Source organism: Talpa occidentalis, unplaced genomic scaffold (genome assembly GCF_014898055.3).
Source record: "Talpa occidentalis isolate TD23 unplaced genomic scaffold, MPIMG_talOcc4v2.1 talOcc4.9, whole genome shotgun sequence".
NCBI lineage: Eukaryota > Metazoa > Chordata > Mammalia > Eulipotyphla > Talpidae > Talpa > Talpa occidentalis.
The window spans coordinates 27,636,568-27,661,152 of NW_023605305.1; the positions used below are offsets into that span (position 1 = coordinate 27,636,568).

Here is a 24,585-nt window from a genome sequence, read left to right on the forward strand (position 1 = left end):
TGCTCACACACTCAGCATGGTAAAGGCCAGCCTCCTAAGCAGTCGCCCACATGATAGGTCAGGTCGTGGGCTGAATTCCTTCCTCTCCGTCCGTCTTTGCTTCCACTGTGGCCCCTGCTCCCAGGCTTAGAGTCCTCCACTCTCCATGAGGCTCAGTATTCTCTGTCCTTCAAGGGCCTTCCTCTCAGTGGATCCTTAAGGGCTTTGCAGTCCCAGCCTTCCTCAGAGTTCTCCCAACTCGTTGGTGGCCCCCCCTCCTTTCCCCTTCCTGGGCCCTTAGCACTTCCTGCTTTGGGCCAGGTCTTGCACTGACCTTAAATTCAAGTGAGTCTCCGCTTTCCCCACTGATCCTACTGAGTATTGGGGCCCCTGCTGGGCCCCGGGCCATACTCATCCCATCTTGCTCTTTGAGCCCAGCTGCTCCCACAGTGCTGCTCACTCAGGAGGTCAGCCGGAGGGGAGTGGACCCCCTGCTTCCAGAGCTGGTGACTAGGAAGGCTGGGTGGACATTAGCTCACCTCTGCACTCATTTGTTCACTTGGCAGCCCTCACCGGGTCAGGCTCTGTTGAGAAAATAGACAGTAAAGTATAATCACAGAGTGACAGATAAGATGTGGAGGCCTCAGGAACACGAGTGTAGCATGAAGGAATAGGGAGTACTGCTGCCTAGCAAAACTCACCCCAATGTGGCGCTCTCAAAGAAGGTTTCCCAGGCAGAGAGATCAGCATGTATAAGGCCCAAAGGAGAAAGAAATGGGCAGTTTGAGAAACTGACAGAAATCGGTGTGACCAAAACTGGTGTGCGTGGCAAGAAGTGGAAAGGGACAGCTGGCCAGGGAAGCGGTGATCTGCACAGAAACGCCCTTGTGGGACTCACTCAGGGCCCGGTGCCACTATGTGCTGCTGGTGGGGCTTCGGTATCTCGCTTGACTCCTGAATCTCAGCTCCCTCCAGTAAAATGAGGATTAATAATCCCAGCTGCCTCCATCTTGGGCAAGGGTCAACCTGGCCTGCGCTGGGCCAGTTCCTGGTGTATTGGGGTGCAGTGATAGACATGACCCAGTCCTCGTGCAGAGGATGATTCAAGTCACAGCCTCAAATCCCTGTCTGAAGATTCAGAGGTCACTGTGTGTTCTGGAAGTTCCCCCAGCTCTGAATGCCAAGGTCGAGTTTTTCCTGACTCACTGCATCCTTGGCTCTTCAATGCCTACGGAACAAGAGCCCAGGGAAGCCCCTGCTAATCTCAATCATCCAGACCCTGTTACCATCCTCTTTCTACTCCAGCCACACTCACCACCCTGCTGGGCAGTATCTCCACTGTGCCTTGGCTCTTGCCCTATCCTTCCTTCTCTTGCAAGCCTAGACTCCAGATTTCTGTCTTCCCTCCTCCAGGAAACCCTTCCTTCTCAGAGTAATGACTTTGCTCTCCTCCTTACCCCTTCTCACTTTAGCCTCATAGAGGTACCTTCTGTGCTAGACTGTGAGCCTCTAAGCCTGGACCTCACTTCTCTCCACACCCCCAGGATCATTACTCTCCATCCTCCCAGCCCCCAAACTTTGAGGGTATTCCAGACCTAACTTTGGAGCTGCTCACGATACAAAGTTAGGGACCTTCCTTTCCAATGGGCAGAGTGAGAGGGCAGAGAGGAGTCTCCCTTGAGCAGACCCAGCCTGAGCCATGGTAGACTTTACCAGGATTCCTTCCCTCATCCACACTCCACAATTCCAAGAACGAGAACAAGGGAGCCTGGGGCTGGTGACTTTCAGCTAAGGGGGTGCTGGTTGTGACTGCGCATAGAAGCCCATTGCACAGCTGGTAACAGGCTGTGCCTGGTCAGACCTCCCAGCGGGCCCTCTGTCTCAGGCCCTCCTCACACATAATCTCCAGCCCAACCCCCCATGCAGCTGCCTTCCTCATGACACTGGCCTGTGTTGTCCTGATGACCACTGGCCACTATGCCTGCAGGAGGGCCGGGCCTGCCTGGAAGGACTCTAGGCCTATGGACAGAGCCTCCCAAGTGTCCCACGTTCTCCACCTGGTTCCCCAGTACTCCTACAGTTGCTCCCCAGTTCTCTGGGTAGGCAGGAAGGCACACCGAGACCTACTCTGTGCAAGCCTCTGTGCTTCAGGCTATACACATTCGTTTCGTTCTTTTGTCTCGGCTGGGGAAAGTTCTGGGAAGACAGTATTCTCCTCAGTCTCAGGGCATGAGGCAGTGAAGATTCAGAGTACAGTCCTTGCCCAAATCGTGTGTGCCTAGTAATGCTAAGTTGGTTTCAAAACCAGACCTATCTGACTCCCAAACTCATATCCCACCTTCCCAGGCTCTTTCCAAACTCTCTTCCCTACCTTCAACCTAGCCCTGGCCCTGAGATGGATCCCCTGACGGAAGCACCAAGACAGAGTGCAGAGAGAGGAGAGGAGGGAATGCCAATGTGGGAGAAGAAAGAACACGTGCTTGCGGGGAGGATCAGGCAGAGCTGCCAAGCAATGGAAGCCCATTGGGCAGCCCCAGACCAGGTCCAGGCACAGAGCCTATCTTCTCTCTTCCCATGCAGACCAGAGGCCAGTCCACGGCCTCCCTCAGAGGCAACAGGGAGAGGCGAGGCGCCCCTTCCCAACACTCCCATGTCCACCCGCAGCAGGAGAACAGGGAACCACCAAACCTACCAGTCTGCCCAGTGAGTCTTTGCTTCCTGATACGGGTTCCTTTGGGCAGATGTGGATTACTTTGGGCAGATGTTTTTAGTGCATTAAACAGAACACAGCACTGTACTATAGGAGCAAAGTTTCATTTTCAAGTTTATAGAAATTCTCTTTGGACATCTACTTTTCCATTTCCCTATCTAAAGAAAATTCCTCTTCCTAAGGTGCTAAGTATCCCAGACATTAACAGTAATAATAGCCAACACTTGACATAACAGGTTTATGCGTGCCAGGCAGTATCCCAATGATTTTGTGCATAACCCCAAGTGATTCATAATCCCAGCTTCCAGCTTCCTCCACTCTGTGCCAGGACCAGACTGCTGGGTACTGGATTGGTCCTTTAATTTTTTCCACTTTATAGATGAGAATATTGAGGCACAGAGAAGTGAAGCAACTTTTCCAAGCCATTCGAAGGAATCGTTGTATTTAAATAGTTGATGAGATTAATAAGACTAGAGAGAACCTTTGTAAGTGTGGAGGGGCTTTATAAATGCAGTGGCAGTTCTCCTAAGTTGAGGTGTCTGTCCTTGGGGTGTGGGTACCTTGGAAAGGCAGAGTGTTTGGTGCCTGCTGGGCCCTTGCAGTGCACGATGCTTGACAGTGTGACGGGCAGTTCTCCTCTTGCAGGACCCATGTCCCCTACTGCAGAGTTGGGGAGGGGATGACAGTGCGTGCCCTCCAGGGCAAGGTCAAACTGCTCCTATTTAAAATTGCAACCCTACATAAAATATCACAAAATGTCACACTTGGAAAAGGTAAACGCTTATAGCCCAGCTCCTATAACCCATCATGCCTGCAAGCCAGTGTTTCTATTGTGCCCCTGAGGACCAGTGAACAGGGCCGGGAGAGAGGGAGGCCCTTCAGAGAAAACCTGATTTGAAAAGAAAATCCCTGGAGATTGCTCTGCCTCCTCCTTCTCTCCCCTCCATCTTCACCCCCATATACACATTCATAAACACACACACAAAAACACATACCTTCACCCCCTCTCCCCCCCACACACATACTTACACCTACAATCAGGGCTGGGCTAAAGCACACACTTCCTCCCTGCCTTCCCCCATATCCCAGGAAACGAAGCCCTTGAGACAGAAAGAAGTGGGGGCAAGGCAAGGGCCAAACTCCCCTTTCCCCAAAAGCCAAGTTGCTTTTTCCCTCTACCTGAGGCAAATGTCTGTGCTACGGGGCTGAGGCCTGGGGCACCTTGATAGATGCCTGTGTCCATGAGCCTACTGACTTGCTGTCCTGGATCACGCTGGTTTCAAGAAGACAGTATGACAGAGGATCAGAAAGGTTACCAGACCAGGGGGACCTGCTGGGACAGGACTGAAGCAATAGATAGCCCAAGTGTTGGCCATCTTACAGGGGCACAAGAATTAGGTTGCAGGGGTATCAAGATTTAGCTCTGAGGGTGGGCGCTTGTGTTATTCTAGAGAATTAGGATTGGATTTTGCTTTAGACTTAAATCTAGGAATTGTGTTAGGAGGTCAGCTGGATTGGCTCAGAAGACTGAGGTTAGGTCTTGCTTCAGAAATTTCTTAGAAACCTCTTGCTTCATCTGGTCTAGCTGAACCCCACTCCACAGAGGATCCCTAACAGTTACCCACGGCCTCTGATCTGGGCGTTTTACCGAGGCAAGAGGAGTGGACGTGAGGATGGATTTTGGAAGGGGACAGGGCCAGTGCCCAGTGGCAAGCTGTCTGGACTAGGCCCTTGCTACTGGAAGGTCATCAGCAGCATCAGTTTCATCTGGGAACTCTGCTCCTGAGCTACCAAATCAGAATCTACATTTTAACAGAAACCCCCAAGCATTCTGTTTACACTTAAAGTTTGAGAAGCATAAAGGAAACTTTATTGGTGTGAAGTCCTGGAATGGGGGTAGGGAAGGCCTAGGGGCACCCTATACCTGAACCTGCTCCAGGACCCCCTGCCTGACACCCCCTCCCAGTGCTGGAGCCACAGCGACACCTACTGGCCACGGGCACCTAGGCCACTCCCTCCAGGGCCCTATGTTCCACCCTGCCTGGCTTCTACCTGAAAGCCGGCATTGCTAAGTTCGGGGGATCTGTCTTCCCCACCTAGATAGAGCAGGATGGAAGGGCCAGAGCTCTGGCGGGGTGGAGCAGGGCCGTGCACAGGCCAGGGTTCTGGGGCCTCAATGTGAAGAAAGCAGGACAAGCAAGCAGGTATCCTCTAAGGCACACAGAGCTCAGGCCCCACCCACCCTAGCCCTGGCATTCTCTCCACACTCAGGAGCACAAAGTAGGTGTTTTTCTGCTCTCTTCACTGTAGTCCTCAGCCAGAATGGACAGGGTGCAGCTTCCATCCCAACCAGCATCCACTGATGCCCCACGAGAAGGTGAGATTTGAACCTATGTCTACATGACTCTTCCTGGAAGCAGACTTTTAGGAACTACAACTGAAAAACATCTCAGGGATGGGGAGCAGCTGGAATGTTCCTGGTCCAGGTTGGTAGTTGCTGGAGACTCTCCCATGACAGAATTCTAAGGCCAAAGTGCAGAGAAGTAGGAGGGTGGGAAAGGAAGCCAGTCCACTCCCTAGGCAGGACTCAGCTGACTGGCTTCTGAGAACCTGGCTGGTCCAGAGGAACCCCTGGGCTCTAGGCTGCTGAACCAAGGGCAACAGAGAGCAGAGAGGGGCATCTTTCTAGGGAGCAGTAATCCTCTTTCCCACCAGTCCCAGATTCTGGTTATTGCTAGGCCCCCTCTAGTCTGAGAAGCAATGAGAAGGGGTTTGCTTGAAAACTAAATGATTGTGATTGCGCACCAGTGTCTGCCATTAGTGGCGATTAGCTAAAACATCAGCGTCTAAACAGTCAATTGGTTCTAATAATTAATACTATGGCCCAGCTGTGATTGAGAGGAGAGTGAGCAAGAGAGGGCGAGAGGGAGAGAGGAAAGGATTAGCCTAAGAGCCCTGGCTCTACAGTTACCATTCCTTGACCCATACCAGGTGCCACGGCAGGATGTATGTTACTTCTAATTCTGGGTGCTCACAAGACATTTTAATAAACACATCACTGAGTCATCACAGCCACCTATTCATCTGTTTTACAGATAAGAAAAATAAGGCACAGAAAGCAAAGCTCATAGATATTTGGTGAATGAATGGATGAATACACACATTTCCCCTGATATCCAAAAGTAGGCCATTCCTGTTTGGTATGATTTGTAGGCTACTTTGGTGGTGTGGGAACACTCAAAGACTTTTCCATATAAATTAATGGTAGTGGTATGCCCAGGCCCCAGAAATAACATAGCAAACCATGCCAAATGGAAGTGGTCTACTTTTAGGCAGGAGTGAGAACCTATAACTGAATGATGTACCCAAAAATAAAACTCAAACTCAGCTTAGCATGCCTCCAAAAACTTTTGAGGTGCTGGAGGCAAAAGGGGAATTGGAGGGGAGACAAAGAAGAGAGAGAAAATATACCATCTCTTCTCTCTTGCACCATCTCCTTATATACACACTCCCTCTCACACACACATTCCTGTCACATCCCCCTTCTGTCTCATCACAAATACACCTCTCTAAATTCTCTCTCTCTCCCTCTCTCTCTCTCTCTCATACACACACACACACACACACACATACACACTCTTTCTCTGTCACAGATTGTGTCACACTCACACTTTCTGTCATTCTCACACACACACCTCTCTCTCACCAGGTACCCCTCTCTCCCACCACACCTCACACTCCCACGCTCACGCCACACACAGTGTCTGTCAGGTACCCCTTTCTCTCAGTCCCCATCGACACATCCCCTCTCTCCTGCACACACATCCGATTTCACATATCTCTTGAGTGGCTCCCTTCCAGCCGCCTTTCTCCCCCCTCCTCTCACATATAAGCCTCTCCCTATCATGCTCACTTATTCACACTTGCCTCTCTGTCCATCAGCCACACTTTTCATTTCTCACGCTCTTAGTTTTCTTCATCATACTTACTCATAATTCTTTCTTTCACATACACACCTCTTTCCAGGCCCTTGTCTTCTTCAATGCCATATTTCCAGTTCTTACAATCTCGCTTGGCTCATAGTAAGCATTTCAGAGAGCTCCTGGAGACTGAGATAAACACCCCCACATCTCCCTACATCCCTCTCACACACACGATACACACATCCTGCACACATGAGTGCACTTTGGACCTTACCTTACAACCAACCTTACCTCCTACACACCCCCAGAAGGCAGGCTCCAGAGGCCTCCAGCTGGGCTTTCTGACCTGGTTTGCTAATTCTTGAAGTGTCCCCAGATCTGGGAGGGCTGCAGAGACTGACGTCCCTGCCAGGCAGGGGGCGGGGGGGCCTCTAGCTCAAACTCCTTAGTGACCCTAGAGCGGGCTCGGCCTCTCCCCACCCCCTCCTCAGGTCAGGCATACGGCAGAGCGGCCAGCACGCAGGAGGGCTGTGTGTGCATTGCTATTAATCACCCCTCCTGGTCCGCTAACGAGGCTAATGCGGTAAGTGACAATAGCCCATCTTGGTTCCTGATTTAGGGGCTCAGGACGGAAGCTGGGCTCCTGGGAGTGAAGACGTGAATTCTCCACGACACTAAACCTTCAAATAAATCTCCTCCAGTCAGAGAAGCCCAGGGCACTAAATCCCACGCGCCGGTAATTGAAACCCTTAGAGCTTTCCTGGGTAGGGAAATTGCTGAGAGAGAGAGAGAGGGAGAGAGAGAGAGCAGCCCAGGGGTTTGGAATGAGTGGTGGACCAGCCTAAGGCCCTCAGAGAGCTTTGTGATGGGGCACACTGGGGACCCACACTGTGGCACTTACTTACCATCTGTCCTGGTGGGTGTGTCTATTTGTTGACATTTCCAGGCTTGAGATTTTGCTGTCTGATTGTGATCATGGTCACTGCCCCCCTCTTCCTAGCAGCTACTTGGTATTTTTCTAGAACATAAGCTATGGAGCTTGTCTTTTGAGAGCTTCTACTTTTGAAAGCATTGGGGCCTCTGCCTCCCCTCTGACCATAGATCAGCCTTCATTTTAGTCTAAGAAATTTTCAGTGTTACCTCAGCTGCCTTCCTTCCCCTATCCCCACCTCTTCCTCACACACATACTCTACCACCCACCGCCATCTTTCACTCTCTTTCCACACATTCTCCTGCCGTTCCTTCAAGTCCTCCCAGAACTTGGTGACTGAATCATTCAACGGCCACCACCACCCTCTCTGTGCCAGACCCTAAGCCGGACCCTGAGTGTCTCTGGATGCACCAGATAACCCCCTCCCCTCAAGGAGCTCAGAGTCTGCCAAGCGAGACAAGTGGATAAACAAATAATTGCAGTAGTATATGATGGGAGCAGTAATGTAGGCATACACATATAAGAAACATAGCATGAACAGGAGAGTAATTCATTATCAGTGAAGACTCCAAGGAGAAGTACTGCTGAGAGTGGTCTTGAAGAATAAGTAGGAGTCAGCAGTTGCCCGTGGGGAGATGGATGTGTGGGCATTATTGGCAGTGAGAATAATATGTGAAGAGCTGATCTTGTCCAGCCACAGCACACAGCATTGCTGGAGGGGATGTGAGGCTGGAGAGGGGCTGTATGATAAGAAGTTCAGAATTTATGCTGTGGGCTTTGGGAGCTGAGGAAGGGTCTTAAGTGGCTGAGTGATAGGATCTGATTTGTGTTTTAGGACCATCCTTCTGGCCATGGAGATAGAAATGGATTAGAGGGGAGAGAGATGCATTAGGAGACTTAATAGTAAAGACTGGGAATGATGATGTCTGAACCAGGGCCATGGAGAAAAGAAGATGCATCTGAAGTTACACAGAAGTGAAAACAGCTAAGATGATGATTTATTGGCAATAGAGGGCTGAGTAAAGAGTCAAAGTTCAGATCGCCCACGGAGCGAAGTCTGGGTAGGGATGCCCGTCACTGACATAGAAAGGGCAGGAGGAGAGCAGGTCAAAGAAGGTAGGTCCTATTTCAGGCACATTGAGTTTGAGGAGCCTGTGGGACACCCACATAGAGAATGTGGTACACAGAGAGACACAGGGGTCAGGATCGGAGGCATGAGGTAAACACAGGAAACCTGGGTAGAGGTTGAGAGAGTAGAAAGACATGGGTGGGTGATGACAGAATCCAAGCTAGATCAGGGAGCAGGGTGGAGTGGGGAGGAGCATAAGTCTGGTCTCATACTGCCTAGGTTGAAAGTGCAGTACCCCCACTTACTGGGGAACCATGGGCAAGCTCCAGCACATCCTCATTTATAAAATGGGGATAAATGGTACAGTGTTTGGCACAGAGAAAGCATTTGATCAGTGTTCACACTTCCCTTCCTCCTCATCTGTCCTAGTTAGCCATCACATCTCAGAATGTGTCTCTTCTTCCAGGAAGCCTTTCTGGGTTGCTCTGAGCACGACAAATCTTCATAATAGAGGCTCCTTTTGCCCTGTTCATCTCTTCTTGGCACAACTACAGCTTGACAACTGTTTGCATAACCATAGGACAGCTTCTGTTCACTCACTTTGTAACCTCCTTAAGGAGGTAAGTTTCTTGTATCCTTAGACCTTGGTGTAGTACGGAAGACCCTCAATAAGTGTTTATTGAATTAGCAGATTAATGAATATAGCTGGAGTGCCCACTCTATTTGGCAAACTGTGGCCAGGCCATCAAGGATCTGCTTGAGAGCAGTTTGACGGTAGAACGGTCAGGATGAAGGTCATGCCACAAAGAGTTAAAAGTGGTTAGGGGACAGAGGAGTATGGACAGCAAGCAAGAGTCTGACGCATCTGGGAGGAGAAGGACAGGACACTAGCTACAAGGTGCTGTGTGGAAGAAAGGGATGAGCTGTTGATGGGATGGGGAAAGCTCGTGCACGTACGTGCTGATGGAGGAAAGGGGAGGACACGGGAGAGGGGCCCGCAAAGGCCTTCTCAGGGAACGCAGGCAGGAATGGGATTCTAAGTCCAGGAAAAGGAATTACAATGAGGGAGGATGAATACCTCTTCCACAGAAACTGGAAGAGAAAGAAAGGAAGCAAGTGTGGGTCTGGAAGTTGAGGGAATCCATGCCTAAGGACGTCCAATTTCTGACCGACATGGGAAGGCCACCCAGTAAGACAGAGGAGGGCAGGGGGTGGGGATGGGGGAGTCAAGACAGTAAAATATTATTGAATTGTCTCTGTGGGAAGGGGAGACAGAGCTGACCAAGGGCATGAAAAAGGATTGCTTAGTAGCACTGAGATTGGAAACTGTGAATTTTTATTGGCACATATCTGCGTGGTTTTGTGATTTTCCCCAGCTGTGTTTAGCCGCCTGTGTGTCTGAGACAAAAAGCAGAATAGTTGATTGTGGAGAAGGCAAAGGAAGCAAGGAGGCTGAAGTGAAGCATCCAGGCTCAAGTCCCTGTGGCCCGGGGAGGCGAAAGGACAGAGAGGAGCAAGTGTGCTGGTGCAAGGCCACGGCAAGTCCTAGGGAGAGCTCGCTCCCTCTCGGCATCCTCGTGAATGTGGGGGTGAGGTTCAGGAGGGCACTAGACCTCAGAGCCCAGAGCGTGGAAACACCGTGGTCTGGAAGTGGTGGTGGTACTAAGGAAGGCACCAACCCACATCTTGGCCTGAGTTACCTGGAGCCTGCACTAGAGAGGACGACAGGAAGTAGAGCCCCAGGGGATATGCCAGGTTTGGGGGAAAGTGAAGAGAAGGAGTAAAGGGAGTTTCTAGGGGCCGAGGATGGAGAGCTTATTGGCATGGGGCTTAGCGCCAGAGGGCATGATGGACAGCCAGTGAGGAGACACCAGTCCAGCCCCCCGGCCCCTTCCTTCCCCAGCATCTAGCCCACCTCCCAAAACTCGACATCTCCACCACTCGGGCATCCTCTGCTCCCCTCCCCACCTGCCACAGGCATGGTCCCCGTCCCATCCATATGTCCCTCCCTTCTCTTCCCACACCTCCTCCCTGCCCTCCCCTCCCAGACCCACCCCTGCCCTGCCCCACCCCAGCCGGCCTGAGTGAGCAGGAACCCCTGCACCTTCATTTCTCAGGTCACTGCTTGGCTAATGGGCTATTAATTTGCTCAATCGTCCCCTGTGAGGCAAACTCAATTTCTGCCAGCCAGTCGTCCCTCCCTGTCGACAGCGTGATTGATTGGAGGAACAGCTGTCACCGCCCGGCTGCCTGCTCCCTGCCTCCTTCCCTGCGAGTCCACACCACCCCTCCTCCTCGGGCCGCCGCCCCGCGCCCACAGAGGCAGCGCACCCCTGCCACCTGCCCAAGGATCTGTCGCCAGCAATGAAAAATGACAGAAATATTTAAGGACAAATAAGGTTTCCCAACGCAATTGAAAATGATTACAGGCAGCTACAGATGGGGCCAATCTGATGCGTAGCAGCAAATCAAATCGAATTTCCTTATCGGCGTATTATTTTAGGCGTTATCTGGCACGTTGATGCAGTTATCAATTCAATTTCAGCCGCTGGTCCGCTGTTTACTGTCTCGCCTTTGCTGGGAAAAGGTAAACATGCTCAGCCCAGCAAATTAATTTCTGGCTGAAGCCAGAGGCTGCAAAGGACTGCTATGCGCTCTGCAGGACCCACGCCCCCACCTTGGCCCTGGGCTCCAGTGGGCCAGGCTGGCTGGGCCTGGGGCAGGCCGGAGCTTGCCCAGAGAGCAGAAGCCCCACTAACTGCCTGCCCCAGCCTGGCCCCAGCCCCAAGCGGGATTCAGGACTCCTAGGAGGATGAGGTGACCGCTGTTGGCTCTGCGGCTGCTGCCAGGGAGAGGTGAAGGTCTCGCATTAATTCCCAGCTAAAAATGACAAATTCATCTTGGACGACAATTAAATGAAGTCAGTAATTGATGCTAATTGATCTCCAGATGCGAGGGCTCCCCTCAGCCTTAGCAGCACGTGGCTGCCTCACTCGCTCTCCCAGCCCTTTTCTGCCTCTACTCCTCTCTCTGCATCCTTGGTCCTCGCTCATCCCTGAGCGCCCTGGGTGTCTTGACCCCACTGGTCTGGGGGAGGCACCTGGCCCAGGGCTGGGCTAGCAGGCTGTGCCTGAGGCCAAGCAGCTGGCCCACTGCCCGTGCAACCCCACAGGCACTTGTAAGCAGTGCCCCAATTTCCACCCATCAGCCTCGCAGGTAACGCTGCCCTCCTCAGCGGCTCAGGATTTATTGCCCACAGCTGCGGAGGTTCCCACTTCATTTTTATAAGCCCATAGTCAGAAACAGCAGGGGGTAAAGCACACTTGGATTTACTTTAAACAGTGCAGTCCCAGCATTTTGGCTCCATGGCTAGGAAGACACTGGGGGAGAGTGAAGTGTGTGGGCATGCCGAGGAGGGCGTGCAGGTATCCAGTCTACACTGAACGGATGCAGAGGTGCTTGGGTGCATTCATCTCCGTGTGAAAAGATACCCACGCTGTGTGAGCACCCGGGGTGCTGATGCCCACACACACATGTGTGAGTCAGATACATGTGCATACCCATATGTGGATATTTTCCTAAATTGGGCCCTTCTCTGCAGTTTGTAAAGCTTACTCCCAGGGAACTCTGGGAGGTCTCACCTGCCCCACCCACCCCCGGCCTGGCCCAGCACGGGGCACTGTCTGGAAGCTATTAGCTAAGGGAGGAGGGGGATGGAGCTATGGCTCCAGAAGAGAAGAGGGCTGCTGTCCTGTTCAGGACAGCCAAGGTCAGCCATGTGAAAAAGTTGTCATCCCTGAAGCCTCTTAACAGGTCATCAGGTGCTCTTGGCTGGAGCAGAGACTCTTGGGGTCACAGGTTCAGATTCCATGCTGAAAACTCAGTGAGCTTGATTGTGTGCTGGCCCAGAGCCCTGAGCTCCAGCTCCAGGACAAGTCTGAGCCCCAACCTGTCTACAGTCTGACCCCCACCTGGCTGTCTTGCAGATGTTTGCCACTGGCCACCCAGGAGCTGTGTCTGGCTCAATCCAGGCCCCCTTTGCTCTCGAGGCAGTAAGTAACATCCATCACTATAGGGAAGGTAAGGATTGCAGGACTGGCTGTCCCTTGAGAGAAGGAGAATTGGCAGAATAGAACCTGGGTCCCCTGGGAGGACCTCAGTGTCTCAGGCTGTGATGGGAGCAGGAATGGGCCCCTGTACCTGAATGGGATCTTTAGTGTGTCATCTTGGTGACCCCTCACCAGCCCCACATGGCAGGTGCTGGGTGATGATTCCTGAGGCTCAGGGCAGGAAGCACTTGCCCAGTCACCCCATGGCTGAGGGGAAGAGCTGGGGTTTGGCCTCAGTGACCTGACTGGGGCCTGAGTTTGTTTGGTGGTCCTGTCTGGCCTGCCTTATCCTCCCAAAGGCCCTTCTTTTACTGAGTCCAGGCTCTGCGTCCTCTCCAGAGGCTCTGGGGGCAGTGAGAAGCTTCTGGGTGTTACAGGCCACTGAACTTGGTCACAGAGCAGTAGACCTTGGACTCGATGGCACCTTGAGACTGCTGGCCCCTGCTCTTCCAAGCACAGCATCCTGTTGGGCTTGCATACTCTGCTGACGGGGAGCTGCTCCCTTTCAAGGCTGTCTCCTCCAACCAGGGCAACAGACAGGCACTTGTTTCACAAGGATCTAGAGTTGGTAGGAGGCCATGTGGAGTGAACAGTGGTATCAGTCTGAGCTGCAACTAGCAACATGGAGCGAGCCAGGAAGATGGCAAGGGCATGTGAGCATGGATGTGCCACCGCGTGTTCTATCTGAATGAGATGTCCCTATAAGGAAGCTGGTGCTGTGTGAAGTGGTCCGCACAAGTCTTGTGGAAAGAAGAGGAGCAAGTAAGGGAAAGCATGTGTGGTAGGATAAATGACCAGGCCAGACTAGGCTCGGGGTGTGGGAAAAGAATCAGAGAAAAAAAACCATAGTAGCTCCCAACTGCTGTCTGCATATTTGGGGGTTTTAGTGGGATCAGTGGTCATTCATTTATTTAGGGAATATTTATTAATTCCTTCTATTACTAGCCTCCTTCTTTGAGTTCTACCTTCTGCTAGGGGCCATAACAGTGAAGAAAATAACTCTTGCTCTGAAGAAATGTACATCCTAAAGAGGGCGATGGACCTGTAATAGGTAATTTTGACACTGTGTTACTGGAGGCAGCACAAGAAGCTGTGGGAACACAGAGGAAGTATCTAGCGCAGTTTAGGGGAATCAGGGACAGCTCCCTGAAGAAGAAATTCTGGGTGCTGAAAAGTCAATAAGAGTTGTCAGCTTCTACAAATGGCTTTGACATAGGCTCTTTGGTTGGCCTACTTGGTTCCAAGAAACTCTGGAACTGCTAAAAATATCACCTCTTCCCCTTGAGCACCACCACTGACCTGGGATGTGGGCAGGAGGGTGCACAGCTGTTTCCAGGGCATCCCTGGGCACTGGCAGATAAGTATGGGCCATAGCTAAACACACGTTTCTCCTCTGCCTGCCCACCCCCACCTCCTCAACCAGGGATGCCTATTAATCCTGACAAATGATGACTTACGAACATGTAATGCAAACTGATTCATCATACATTCAAATCCGCCGCCCCGCCCCAGCGGGAGGCCCCAGCCAGACAAGTGTATTACACGGATAATGTATTTGACGTATTAATAAAACCAGCCGCATTGCTCTGGCGCGAGGACTGGGGAATGCCAATATACGATGACAGATCACATATTGATGAAATCCAGATGTTTGGAATCATAGTCTTGGGGCCTTGTTCATATTGACTGAAGGTAAAAAAATGCCGTCTGTCAGCCTGTTAACTCTTCCTGTGCCACGCTCAGCAGAGACGCCTGCCATGGTTTTCTGGAGGAAGGGGATGAGTGAGGGGGGAAAGGGATGAGAAATTAGGTGGTTTGGCTGGATGATGGGTGGATGAAGTGGGGGTAGGTGGTGGGACCATGGATACGATGAGTGGATGGGACGCTTTTCATGCCTTATGTCTTGATCTCTCAGCAGCATATGACCCTGCCCATGACGCCCTTCTCTCCTTGAAACTCTGCTCTCCTCAGCTTCAGTGACATCACCCTCATTTTCACCCTCTACTTGCCTGTCTCTTGGTAGTCTTCAATGACTCAAGCTTCCTCCACCTGTTGGAGTTACTCAGGGTTCTCCTCTTGTCTCTTACTGTCTGTTCTCCCCCTACGTGATCTCACCTACTCTTAGCTTCACTCATTCATTCATTCGTTCAGTGAATATTTGTTGAATATTTCCCATATGGCAGACATTGTTCTAGGCACAGTGATGAACTTGATTTCTTATCTGTATGTCACTGACTCCGGGTCTATAATTCTAGCTCTGGCTCACACACTGTGCCAACTCAGCATTTTCATATGGATGTCTTAACAACTCCTCAAACTAAGTATGTCCAAAACGGAACTCATTTTCTTTCTTACCCAGACTGATACTCCTCCTCCTATTGTACAAGTTAGTACACAGTCTACCCCCTACCAGTTGCAGAAGCCAGAAACCCTGAAGCCATCCTTGACTCCTTTCTGGCTTTCAGCCCTCATGCTAAGTCCATCTGCTGCTGTTCATCTCCACCATCCTCGCACTAGAGCAAGGTGCCATCCTCTCTGCCCTGTGCTAATGAAGTGCCCTTCTGAACTGCCTTCTTGCATTTGCTCTTGCCTCTTTAGACCATTCTTTAGTTTGCAGTTAGGGTGATCTTTTTTAAATGTAAGTCTGCTATGTCACTTCTCTGTGCATAAACTCTTCAATGACTTTTCACTGTGTTAAAAAAAAATAATAAACAAAATCGTTAACATAGATTAAAAAGTCCTCTGGAATCTGGCCTCTCTATCACCAAAGTTCAGCACCCAGCCCCTCCTCTCGGCTTCAGTCACACTGGTTTTGTCTCCCTGTGCCTTAAAACATGCTGTGGTCTATCTAGAACACTCCTCTGTAATCATTATCTGATTAGTTCCCACTCACCCTTCAAGCCTTTGCTTAAATGTCACTTCCTTCACCTCCCAGACCGGATAATACATACCACTGGTCACCTGTGTCTAACAGCACTAAAGATCCCTAGGCTCAGTTAGGACAGTTAGGTCCTAAGCTCCCTGTGGGTAGAGCTTGTCTGTCTTGTTCATTATCACAGGACATCCACACTGTGCAGATCCACTTGGATATCCAATTGGCATTTATTGAATATTTTTGAATAATTACCTAGGTGGGTAGACAGGTAAGTAAATAGGTAGGTAGGTTGCTTGAATATTGTGTAGTAATTAAGAGCACAAGCTTTTGAGTCAAACAGACCTGCATTTAAATCACCGCTCTGAATCTTCTAGCTCTGTCACTTCATTGTTCTGAACTTCATTTTCCTCATCAGCATGATAGAGATAATAATACCTACCTCACAGGAGCCTCCCTGGTGGCACAAGGTGTTAAGTCTCAGCACTATGAAGCTACCAGCAGCCACTGCAGCATGAGTTCAATCCCCGGCCAGGGAGCTGACCCATATGGCGCAGCAGACTTCTCCTGTCTCACCTGCTGCTCCCCTCAGCAGTGTACTTCAGTCAGTCTGCCTGTTCTGTTCCCCACTCTGTCTCTGGTGAATCCTCTCACCCCTCTCACACATCCCCCAACCACACTTCTGGCCTATACCTCAGCTCTTGTAGGCATAAATAAATAAATCTTTTTTAAAAAATCTACTTCACAGGACTGTTATAAGGATTAAATGAGATTAAATATGTGCAGCATTAAATAAAAGCCTACATATAACAACACTTAATAAATAGCCATCAATGGGCAGATAATGAATTAATGGATGGACGGACAGATGGATATATTGACATAAAAACCAGTAAATAAATATATAGGTAAGGGTAGACAGGAAAAAGGAACTCCATAAAGGTCAAAAGAGTGAGGACAGGGTACCTACTAAGTGGTATTCAATCTTGCTCTCAGTAAAGAAGAAGACTGGATCCAGGGCAAGACCAAGCTTGTGTCAGGATGGGGTAAATACAGGCACATATAAACTAGGCTAGTGTCCTGCTAGACATAATAATGACTCATCATCACTTGCACACAGCCCTGAGGTTCCTCATGAAAGTCATGGGAGTTAGATATTATTATTGCTCTTTCACACAAGGAGAAAATGAAGCTCAGAAGTATTAAGTGACTGGCCCAAGGTCTCTCAGCTAGTAAGATTAAACTCCATTGAATGTTGTTTGAAGGCTCTTCTGTGTCTTGGTCACTGGAAATGGAGCCCCTTCTGTTGGGGCTACAGGGAGAGGAAGAAAGGGACATACACACACGTACACACAAACATACATATATACACATTTACATATCCTTAAAACTCCCAGCCTCCATTGCCATTTGTCACCCTCATGTTAACCCTTCCATTCTTCAGTCAGACATCTCAGTCAAGCCCTTGCTTTTGTGGTATGTGGAGAAAGATAACAGAAGGGAGATTTGCTGCTTCAACAAGCAGAAGCAAGATGGAACCCACAGGCAACAGACCTGGGACAAGCTGGAGAGACAATCACGCAGTGAGGTGCTGCAGAAGGGGGTCAGTGTTCTAAGAGTAGAGGGCTTTCCCTTTGTATGAGACCCTCATCCCCCAGTGACCAGGCTTCACTATGGAAGAGGGCAGAGAAGGGGCGGTCCTTGAGTTGTCTGCTCCAATGGTCAGCAGTTCCCAACAGTGGGGGGCAGCAGAGGGCTGATCTGGGACCTCAGGTAGCTGAGGCCAAAGTTTGAGAGCTGAACTGGCCAGAACCTGGCCAAGGCAAAGACAAGACTACCTTGATTTGACCTCTCCTCCGCAACAGCCCTGTGGCCCACAACCAGTCATTTCCTGTTGGAGCCTCCGTTTTGTGGTGGGGAGGGTAGTATCCTCTGAAGGTCACGCAACTAGGGAGCCTCCAAGTAGGCCTGCCTCCCAAAGACCCTGACTCTGACCCTGCACAGTCACCTTCTGGCACTTTGAGCTTGAAGTGCCCTGGATACAGCTGAGAAGAGGGTCAGGGGCCCTTCCCCTCCCTGCTCTCCTGCTTCAAGGGACACCTGCAGCAGGAAGGTGGAGAAGTGGAGGTGGCAGGCGCTGAGGCACTGGGTGGCTGGAGGGAGGTGCGGTAATGAATGTGGACGGGAGGCAGAATGAGCGATCCATCTTTGCATGGGAGGGGAGGGGGCTGCGGGCGTTCCCCCCACACACTCACACACTCAATCAGGCGCTGTCAGACCTCCGGCCGCCTGGCATTTTGGTGAAGAATCTCTCAGCTAAAAATTGTTGTCAGTCCCATTTCCTCGTTATCAGTGCAAGGGCTGAGGCAGCGCCCGGGGATTAGCAGGAGCGGCAAGCGCCCGCACCCGCCATCCACTGCCGATAACACCGGGCCTCCCGCCTCACCTCCCCCATTCATCATCTTTAACACTGACAGGCGGTCCCAGTCCCTGTCCCCATCCCTTCGTGCTTCCTGCGTCTCCCCACTATGTTGCTCAGCCTGGCTCCTGACCTCCCTGGAGAGCTGGGCCTCCTGAAGAGGGACAGGATTCAACCTAGATCCACCTGACCTAGACCCACCTGTGGCAAAGGGCTTGGCCAGCATTGGGGTGGGCCTCAGGGGCGGGAGTGAGGACTCTCAAGGAGAAGATGCATCTGACAGCCTGCCCTTGCTGGGCTCGGTCTGCCTACTGTAATACTGTTAGTGGTGTTCGCGTTGGTGAAGGAATTCCTGCACCAGCGGGGCAGCTGGACTAAGAATTTCCAGAGGCCTCTCCAGCCTGAGATGGACTCACAAATTCTGGGAACTGTGGGAAAGAAGAGCCAAAGGCTGCCTCCTCCCAGGCCAAAGAAGAGTAGGGGGTTGAGGACTTCATTCCCACCCCCCATAAGACCACCCCCCTTTTCTTGGCCATCCCCAGCGGTTTTATGGCCCATTTTATGACCACTGTAATGGCCCAGGTCAAAAGCTTCAGGGAGCTGTATTCTGGGAATTATGCAAACGAGGAGCAGGCCCAGGGCCAGAGTATGGATTTTGTCATTAAACCTGGGCAGGCCATGTCGTTAGTGCAGTAAAATCCACGTCATGACCACAGGTCTCAATATAAAATTATAGAGAACACAGCGGGGGAGGGGAAGCAGGCCCTGGCCACACTGACACCTGCCACTCTAACCCCTGAGAAAATAGGGGTGGCATGGAGGACACAGGCTGCGGGGTCCCTCGTCAATGCTATTCCCAAAGCTGAGAGCAGGAAGAGGGCCCATTGTCCCAATAGGAAAACCGAGGCTGTATTCAGAAAAACAGAAGCTCCCAGTGACAGGAAAGCAAATGAGCTGGAACAGCTCTCTGGGAATGCTGATACCTGGGCCCCAGACATGGAGGAGGGAATTGAGGATCTAGGAAGTCCTAAGTGACCATGGTGTCCTGAGTCCTGAGTCCATGGTGACCAAGACTGTAAGGAGCTGAAACCCTGGTCTTTCCACCTCAGCTCAGGCCCCATGCCCCAGATCCTCTTCTTTCTCCGGTCTCTTCTCTTACCCTTACCTCCCCCACTTATGCCCTGGCCCTGCCTCAGCAATGTTTCAACAACCTTGCCAACTCTCCCTTATACATCCTCTGCCTCTTGTCAAGCATTGCCTTCCCTTGGGTCCTACCAGCCCTCCTGCAGCCCCTTCCTGGCCCTGCCACCACCCAGGGCCCCAGCACACCTCCCACAGCCCCTACCAGGGCCACACTGCCTGGAATCACCAACTTTCTTTTTTTACTTTCCCACTAGTTTGTGATCTTTTTGACACCAAAAAATGTGTTTTAATTCTCTCTGAATTCCAGTTTCTACTAGAATAAATACTGATATAGAATGATCACTTAATAAATGTTCACCAGATGGATAAATAAATGAAGCAATGAGATCAAGAGCCAAGTACAGGGGTCCTTAGCCAGTTCCGAGCCTCAGTGTCCCCATTTATAAAATAAAAATCATAGCCTGGAGAATTTTTAGGGTCTCAGTCACCTCTGAGATTCTTGGACTGAGAGAAGTTAAAAGCAGAGCTTAGCCCAGCATCCTTATCTCCCAACCCACAGGCCACAGCCACATCTGCTCTTTTACACAGAGCTGCCTTCCAGCTGGCCCTGAGCATCTGAGGCATAGCCGCTAAGACACATGGTCATTAAGGTCCCTTCCCCTCCTCAGAAATGCAGCGCCACAGCACATATTAAAAAAAAAACTAGCAACAACAAATGTTGGTGAGGTTGTGGAAAAAAAGGAACTCTCCTGCACTGCTGGTGGGAGTGCAAACTAGTTCAACCACTATGGAGAGCTGTGTGGAGATTTCTCGACCTACTAAAGATAGAACTTCCACATGATCCAGCAATTCCACTCCTAGGTATTTACCCAAAGGACACAGAAACATTAATTCAAAAGGGCACCTGCACCCCTATGTTTATAAAAGCACTATTTACAATAGCTAAGCTTTGAAAACAACCCAAATGCCCAAAAATAGATGACTGGATCAAGAAGATGTGGTACATATACACAATGGAATATTACTCAGCAATCAAAAAAGATAAACACATGCAGTTTGCAGCAACATGGATGGCAGATGCTCAGTGAAATAAGTCAGAAAGAAAAAGAAAAATACCGGATGGTCTCACTCATAGCAGGAATTTAGAAAACCTAAATAAGGGACCGGGGAAAAGACTAATTATAATTAATACAAAGTAAAAATCAAAATCAACAAGCATCTATAAACCAGAGACACACTATGGGGTGGTGGTGGGGGCAGGGAGAGGAAGGATTAGGGTCAAAATAAGGGGGGTGTGCAACTGTATGGGGAATATAACCAAAATGAAAATGCATACATTGTGCAAAAATGAAAAATGATGTAAGAATTATATAAAATAAAATAGTAAAAAAATAATAGTAAAAGTTTAAAGAAATAAAAAAAATTTTAAAAATAAAATGGAAATCTTCTAAATCAAAAAAAAAAAAGAAAAAAAGAAAAGAAACGTAGCCACACAGACTAGGCCCACAGCCCCACCCCAGCACACACAAAGCCTCCACACCTGATCCCAGCTCTGTAAAGTTCCTCTGGCTTCTAGAACTTTCTGCTCTTCATTCCTACTTTGCCTCCTTTCTTTCCTCTTTTCCACTTCCTTGCTGCATGATTGCGCAGTCAGTCTGCTTTCACTTCTTTACAGCTGTAAAGGTAAATAAGAAATGGTCCCTGCCCACAAGGAACTCATGACTCATTCACTCATTCATTCATTCATTCATTTACTCCCATGCTTTCCCTGGAACACTTCTAAGATGTCACTTAAATTTCACTTCCTTAAAAATTATCCTGTCAAAAAATGGGCAGAAGAGCTAAAAAGAAACTTCTCTGAAGAGGAAATGCAAATGGCCAACAGGCATATGAAAAAATGTTCAACATCACTTGTAATCAGGGAAATGCAAATCAAAACTACCATGAGATACCATCTTACACCAGTGAGAATGGCACATATTAAAAAACTAGTAACAACAAATGTTGGCGAGGTTGTGGAGAAAAAGGAACTCTCCTGCACTGTTGGTGGGAGTGCAAACTGGTCCAACCACTATGGAGAGCTGTGTGGAGATTTCTGGACCTACTAAACATAGAGCTTCCATATGATCCAGCAATTCCACTCCTAGGTATTTACCCAAAGGACACAGAAACATCAATTCCAAAGAACACCTGCACCCCTATGTTTATAGCAGCACTGTTTACAATAGCTAAGCTTTGGAAACAGCCCAAATGCCCAAAAATAGATGACTGGATCAAGAAGATGTGGTACATATACACCATGGAATATTACTCAGCATTCAAAAAAGATAAACACATGCAATTTGCAGCAACATGGATGGCGCTGGAAGGGATCATGCTCAGCGAAATAAGCCAAAAAGAAAAAGAAAAATACCGGATGGTCTCACTCATAGCAGGAATCTAGAAAACTTAAATAAGGGACCAGGAAAACGAATAAGTATAAGAAAGTGAAAATCAAAATCAACAAAAAACTATCAACCAGAGACACTCTATGGGAGGTGGGGTGCGGGGAGGGGAGGGATTGGGGTCAAAATAAGGGGGTTGCAATTGTATGGGGAATATAAAAATAAAATTTATTTTAAAAAATGTAAAAAAAAAATTCACTTCTTTAGTTAAGCCTACTCTTTTTCCAACTCCTCAAAAACACACTGAAAATGATTCTCTCCCTTGTCTGAGCTCTCAGATGACTCCATCTAGGCATCTAAGAGACACGATCATCCTCAGTCTCATGTCAAAGGGAGGTGAGTTCTTGTGCTCCCAAACTGGGAGCACCCTCAGGCACAGGGTTGATAGAGATTGAGCAAAATGAAAATACAGGACATTCATATAAAGTTGAATTTTAGAAAAATATGGATGACTTTTAGCATATGTCTCATATTTGGGATATATGAATATACAACGAGTGTGTATATATATGTGTGTGTATATACTTATTATTTATCTGAAGTTCAAATTTAACTGAGCATCTTCTATTTAATCTGACAACCCTATTCAAGCAACTACCTTGGTCATCAATGGCATCATTTATCTCTCTGAAAGCTAATTTTGACCCTCTCCAGGCACCAGTAGGAAGAAGAAACTGGGAGAAAGATCTGGGCGTAAGCTAAAATAGGCAGGTATGTTTCTAGATGAATAGAGTTTCTAAACCCCACGCCTGTAACCAGAGGCCAAGAGAGCACTGGGCACAGGACAGGGCTTAGACATCCAAAGAGGGGTACACCAGGCAACCTTCAGACTCCTCCCTAACATGGTGTGTTCTGTAACCATCAGTGACAGAGCGGGGACAGAGCTCAGACTCCTAGCCAGTCCCCAAGCCAGCACAGCTGCACTGTACCTACATGTGTTCACATACTGGGAATATACAGCTTGAAGGGTATTTTGGAGGAAAAGAACCCATAATCTATGAGACCCACAAGAAGCCAAAATCTATGAGACCCACAAGAGGTTACCCAAGTGAGAGGTAGTGAGGCCAGAAGGAGGAGAGTATAGATTTCAGGCATTTTGAAGAAGGAGGACAGGACTTGGGAGAGGTGATGAGGCAAGGAGAGGGGCCACAGATGAAGTGAAGTTCACTGACCTGGGGACTGAGAATAGGGCGCTGCTGAAGGAGGAGCGGGTTTGGAAAAGGCAAAGAAGTCGAAGAACTCAATTCTGGATGGTTGAGTCTCCGATTCTTGTGTAGTGTCCAGACACTGGTGTCCACTAGCTTCCTGATTTAGGAGGCTGGCAGACATGGGCGGGGTCAAGGGTAGGTCACAGATTCTAGGGTCAACAGGACAGAGGTGGGAGTTAGCACCATAAGCAGGAGCAAGATGGTCCAGCATGGAGATGAGGAGAGGCTGTGAAGAGAGTGGAGAGAACGCCATCCTACAAGCCCCCTGCGTCCTTTTCAGTCTTTCCCATCAACTGGCCTCCCAGACAGGACTAGATCATCTCCTGTGTACCCACTGCTCTGCACTGGGCCTGGTTCACAGTCCACAGACAATGTCTGTTAAGTGACTACAGGAATCAACCCCCCTCCCTGGTTTCTTCCTTCTCCAGTTGGGAAGTGTGTAAGCAGTGTGGAAAGGAGAGTCAGGGGACGCTGGCTGTTCTGGGTGATGGTATGATTAAACCAAGACCTTCTCCACTAACTGTGTGAAATGAAGTGATCAAGGTTTGATTGCACAGAGCATTGATTGTGTCCCGATAGATTTCTCAGAGGGGCAGCCGGCTGCGGAGTTACCGTCACGGACACTGTCTCTGGAGCTGCTAAGAAGAGAGACACTCAGGGGCGCTGAGACCCTCAGACTCACCCCTCCTGCAGGTCAAGAAGGCAACAGCAGACTGGGATCAGAGGACTGAGCTGCTGGCTTTCCCTCCACAGACTAGTCCAGCTTATATGTGTGTCTCTTCTTCTTCCCTCACCAGGTAAGAAAAAGGCAGCAGCCTTGTTTGACAGCCAGGCCCCTATTTGCCCCATCTGCCAGGTCCTGCTGAGGCCCAGTGAGTTGCAGGAACATATGGAGCAAGAACTGGAACAGCTGGCCCAGCTGCCCACCAGGTAAGCCATCTACAGGAGAGCCTGCCTGGCGAAGGACTCCACACAGAGTTCTAGCCTGCAGGTCCCCAAATGCCACCTGGTGCACACCGCAGCCTCTAGGTAGAGACAAGGCCCTGCTGCTATTCTCCCCCATTCTGCTTGTAGTCCGCAGATCTCCCGCTGAATAGTGCTGCCTTTCTTCTTGCTCTATTTTCGGAGATAGGAGCAGCGTAACCCCTCTTCAGGCCTCAGCCTCAAAAGGGCACAAGAAGAGCTGGAGCAGGAATGAGCCACTGCCATGGGCCCTGCACAACCATGCTGAGCCTCTGGAAAGGGGAGCAGAAGCAGGACCTGGGCCTGGCAGTTCCCCCAGAAGGGCAGCCTGGTGCTGTCCTCCAGAGAAGTAAGCAGTACCTTCTCTGAATCTCAAGGTCTGAAAGGTATGAGAATATGCTTAGAGGTGTCCCCCACTGCTCCACTCCACCTCCTTTGTCCCCACCTGCAGGGCTGAGCAACACCTCCTCCAAGGCCTTGTGGACAAGCCAGGTTACCAAAGGGAGCAGAGGAGGAGAGTAACAAATTACCCTAAATCTTAGCAGTACCATTTAATTATTCTCATGGACTCAGTGGCTGGAAGCTGGGACTCTCTAGAGACTCCTTCATTCCCATATCTGGTGGCTGATGCTGGATATCTGCTGGGACCCCAGCTGGGGCTGTGACCAAAGCACCTGCATATGGCTCCCCCGTGCAGCCTGGGCTTCCTCCTAGCATGGCAGTTTTGGAGTATTTGGACTTCTTACATGGCAACTTAGACTTCTAAAGCAAATGTTCCAGCCAATGGAATCTGGGTGAGCCTCAGAAATCACCTT

General features: G+C 49.9%; 1 protein-coding gene across 1 annotated transcript in view; it reads left to right on the forward strand.

Annotated features, from left to right (window-relative positions):
• The window catches only part of RNF220 (ring finger protein 220), a 249,947-nt gene that overhangs the window by 192,350 nt on the left and 33,012 nt on the right, over positions 1–24,585 (forward strand). Inside the window, exon 5 of the mRNA XM_037500499.2 lies at positions 23,605–23,737. Within this exon, the coding sequence (XP_037356396.2) occupies positions 23,605–23,737 (133 nt within the window). The remainder of the gene's footprint in view (positions 1–23,604; positions 23,738–24,585) is intronic.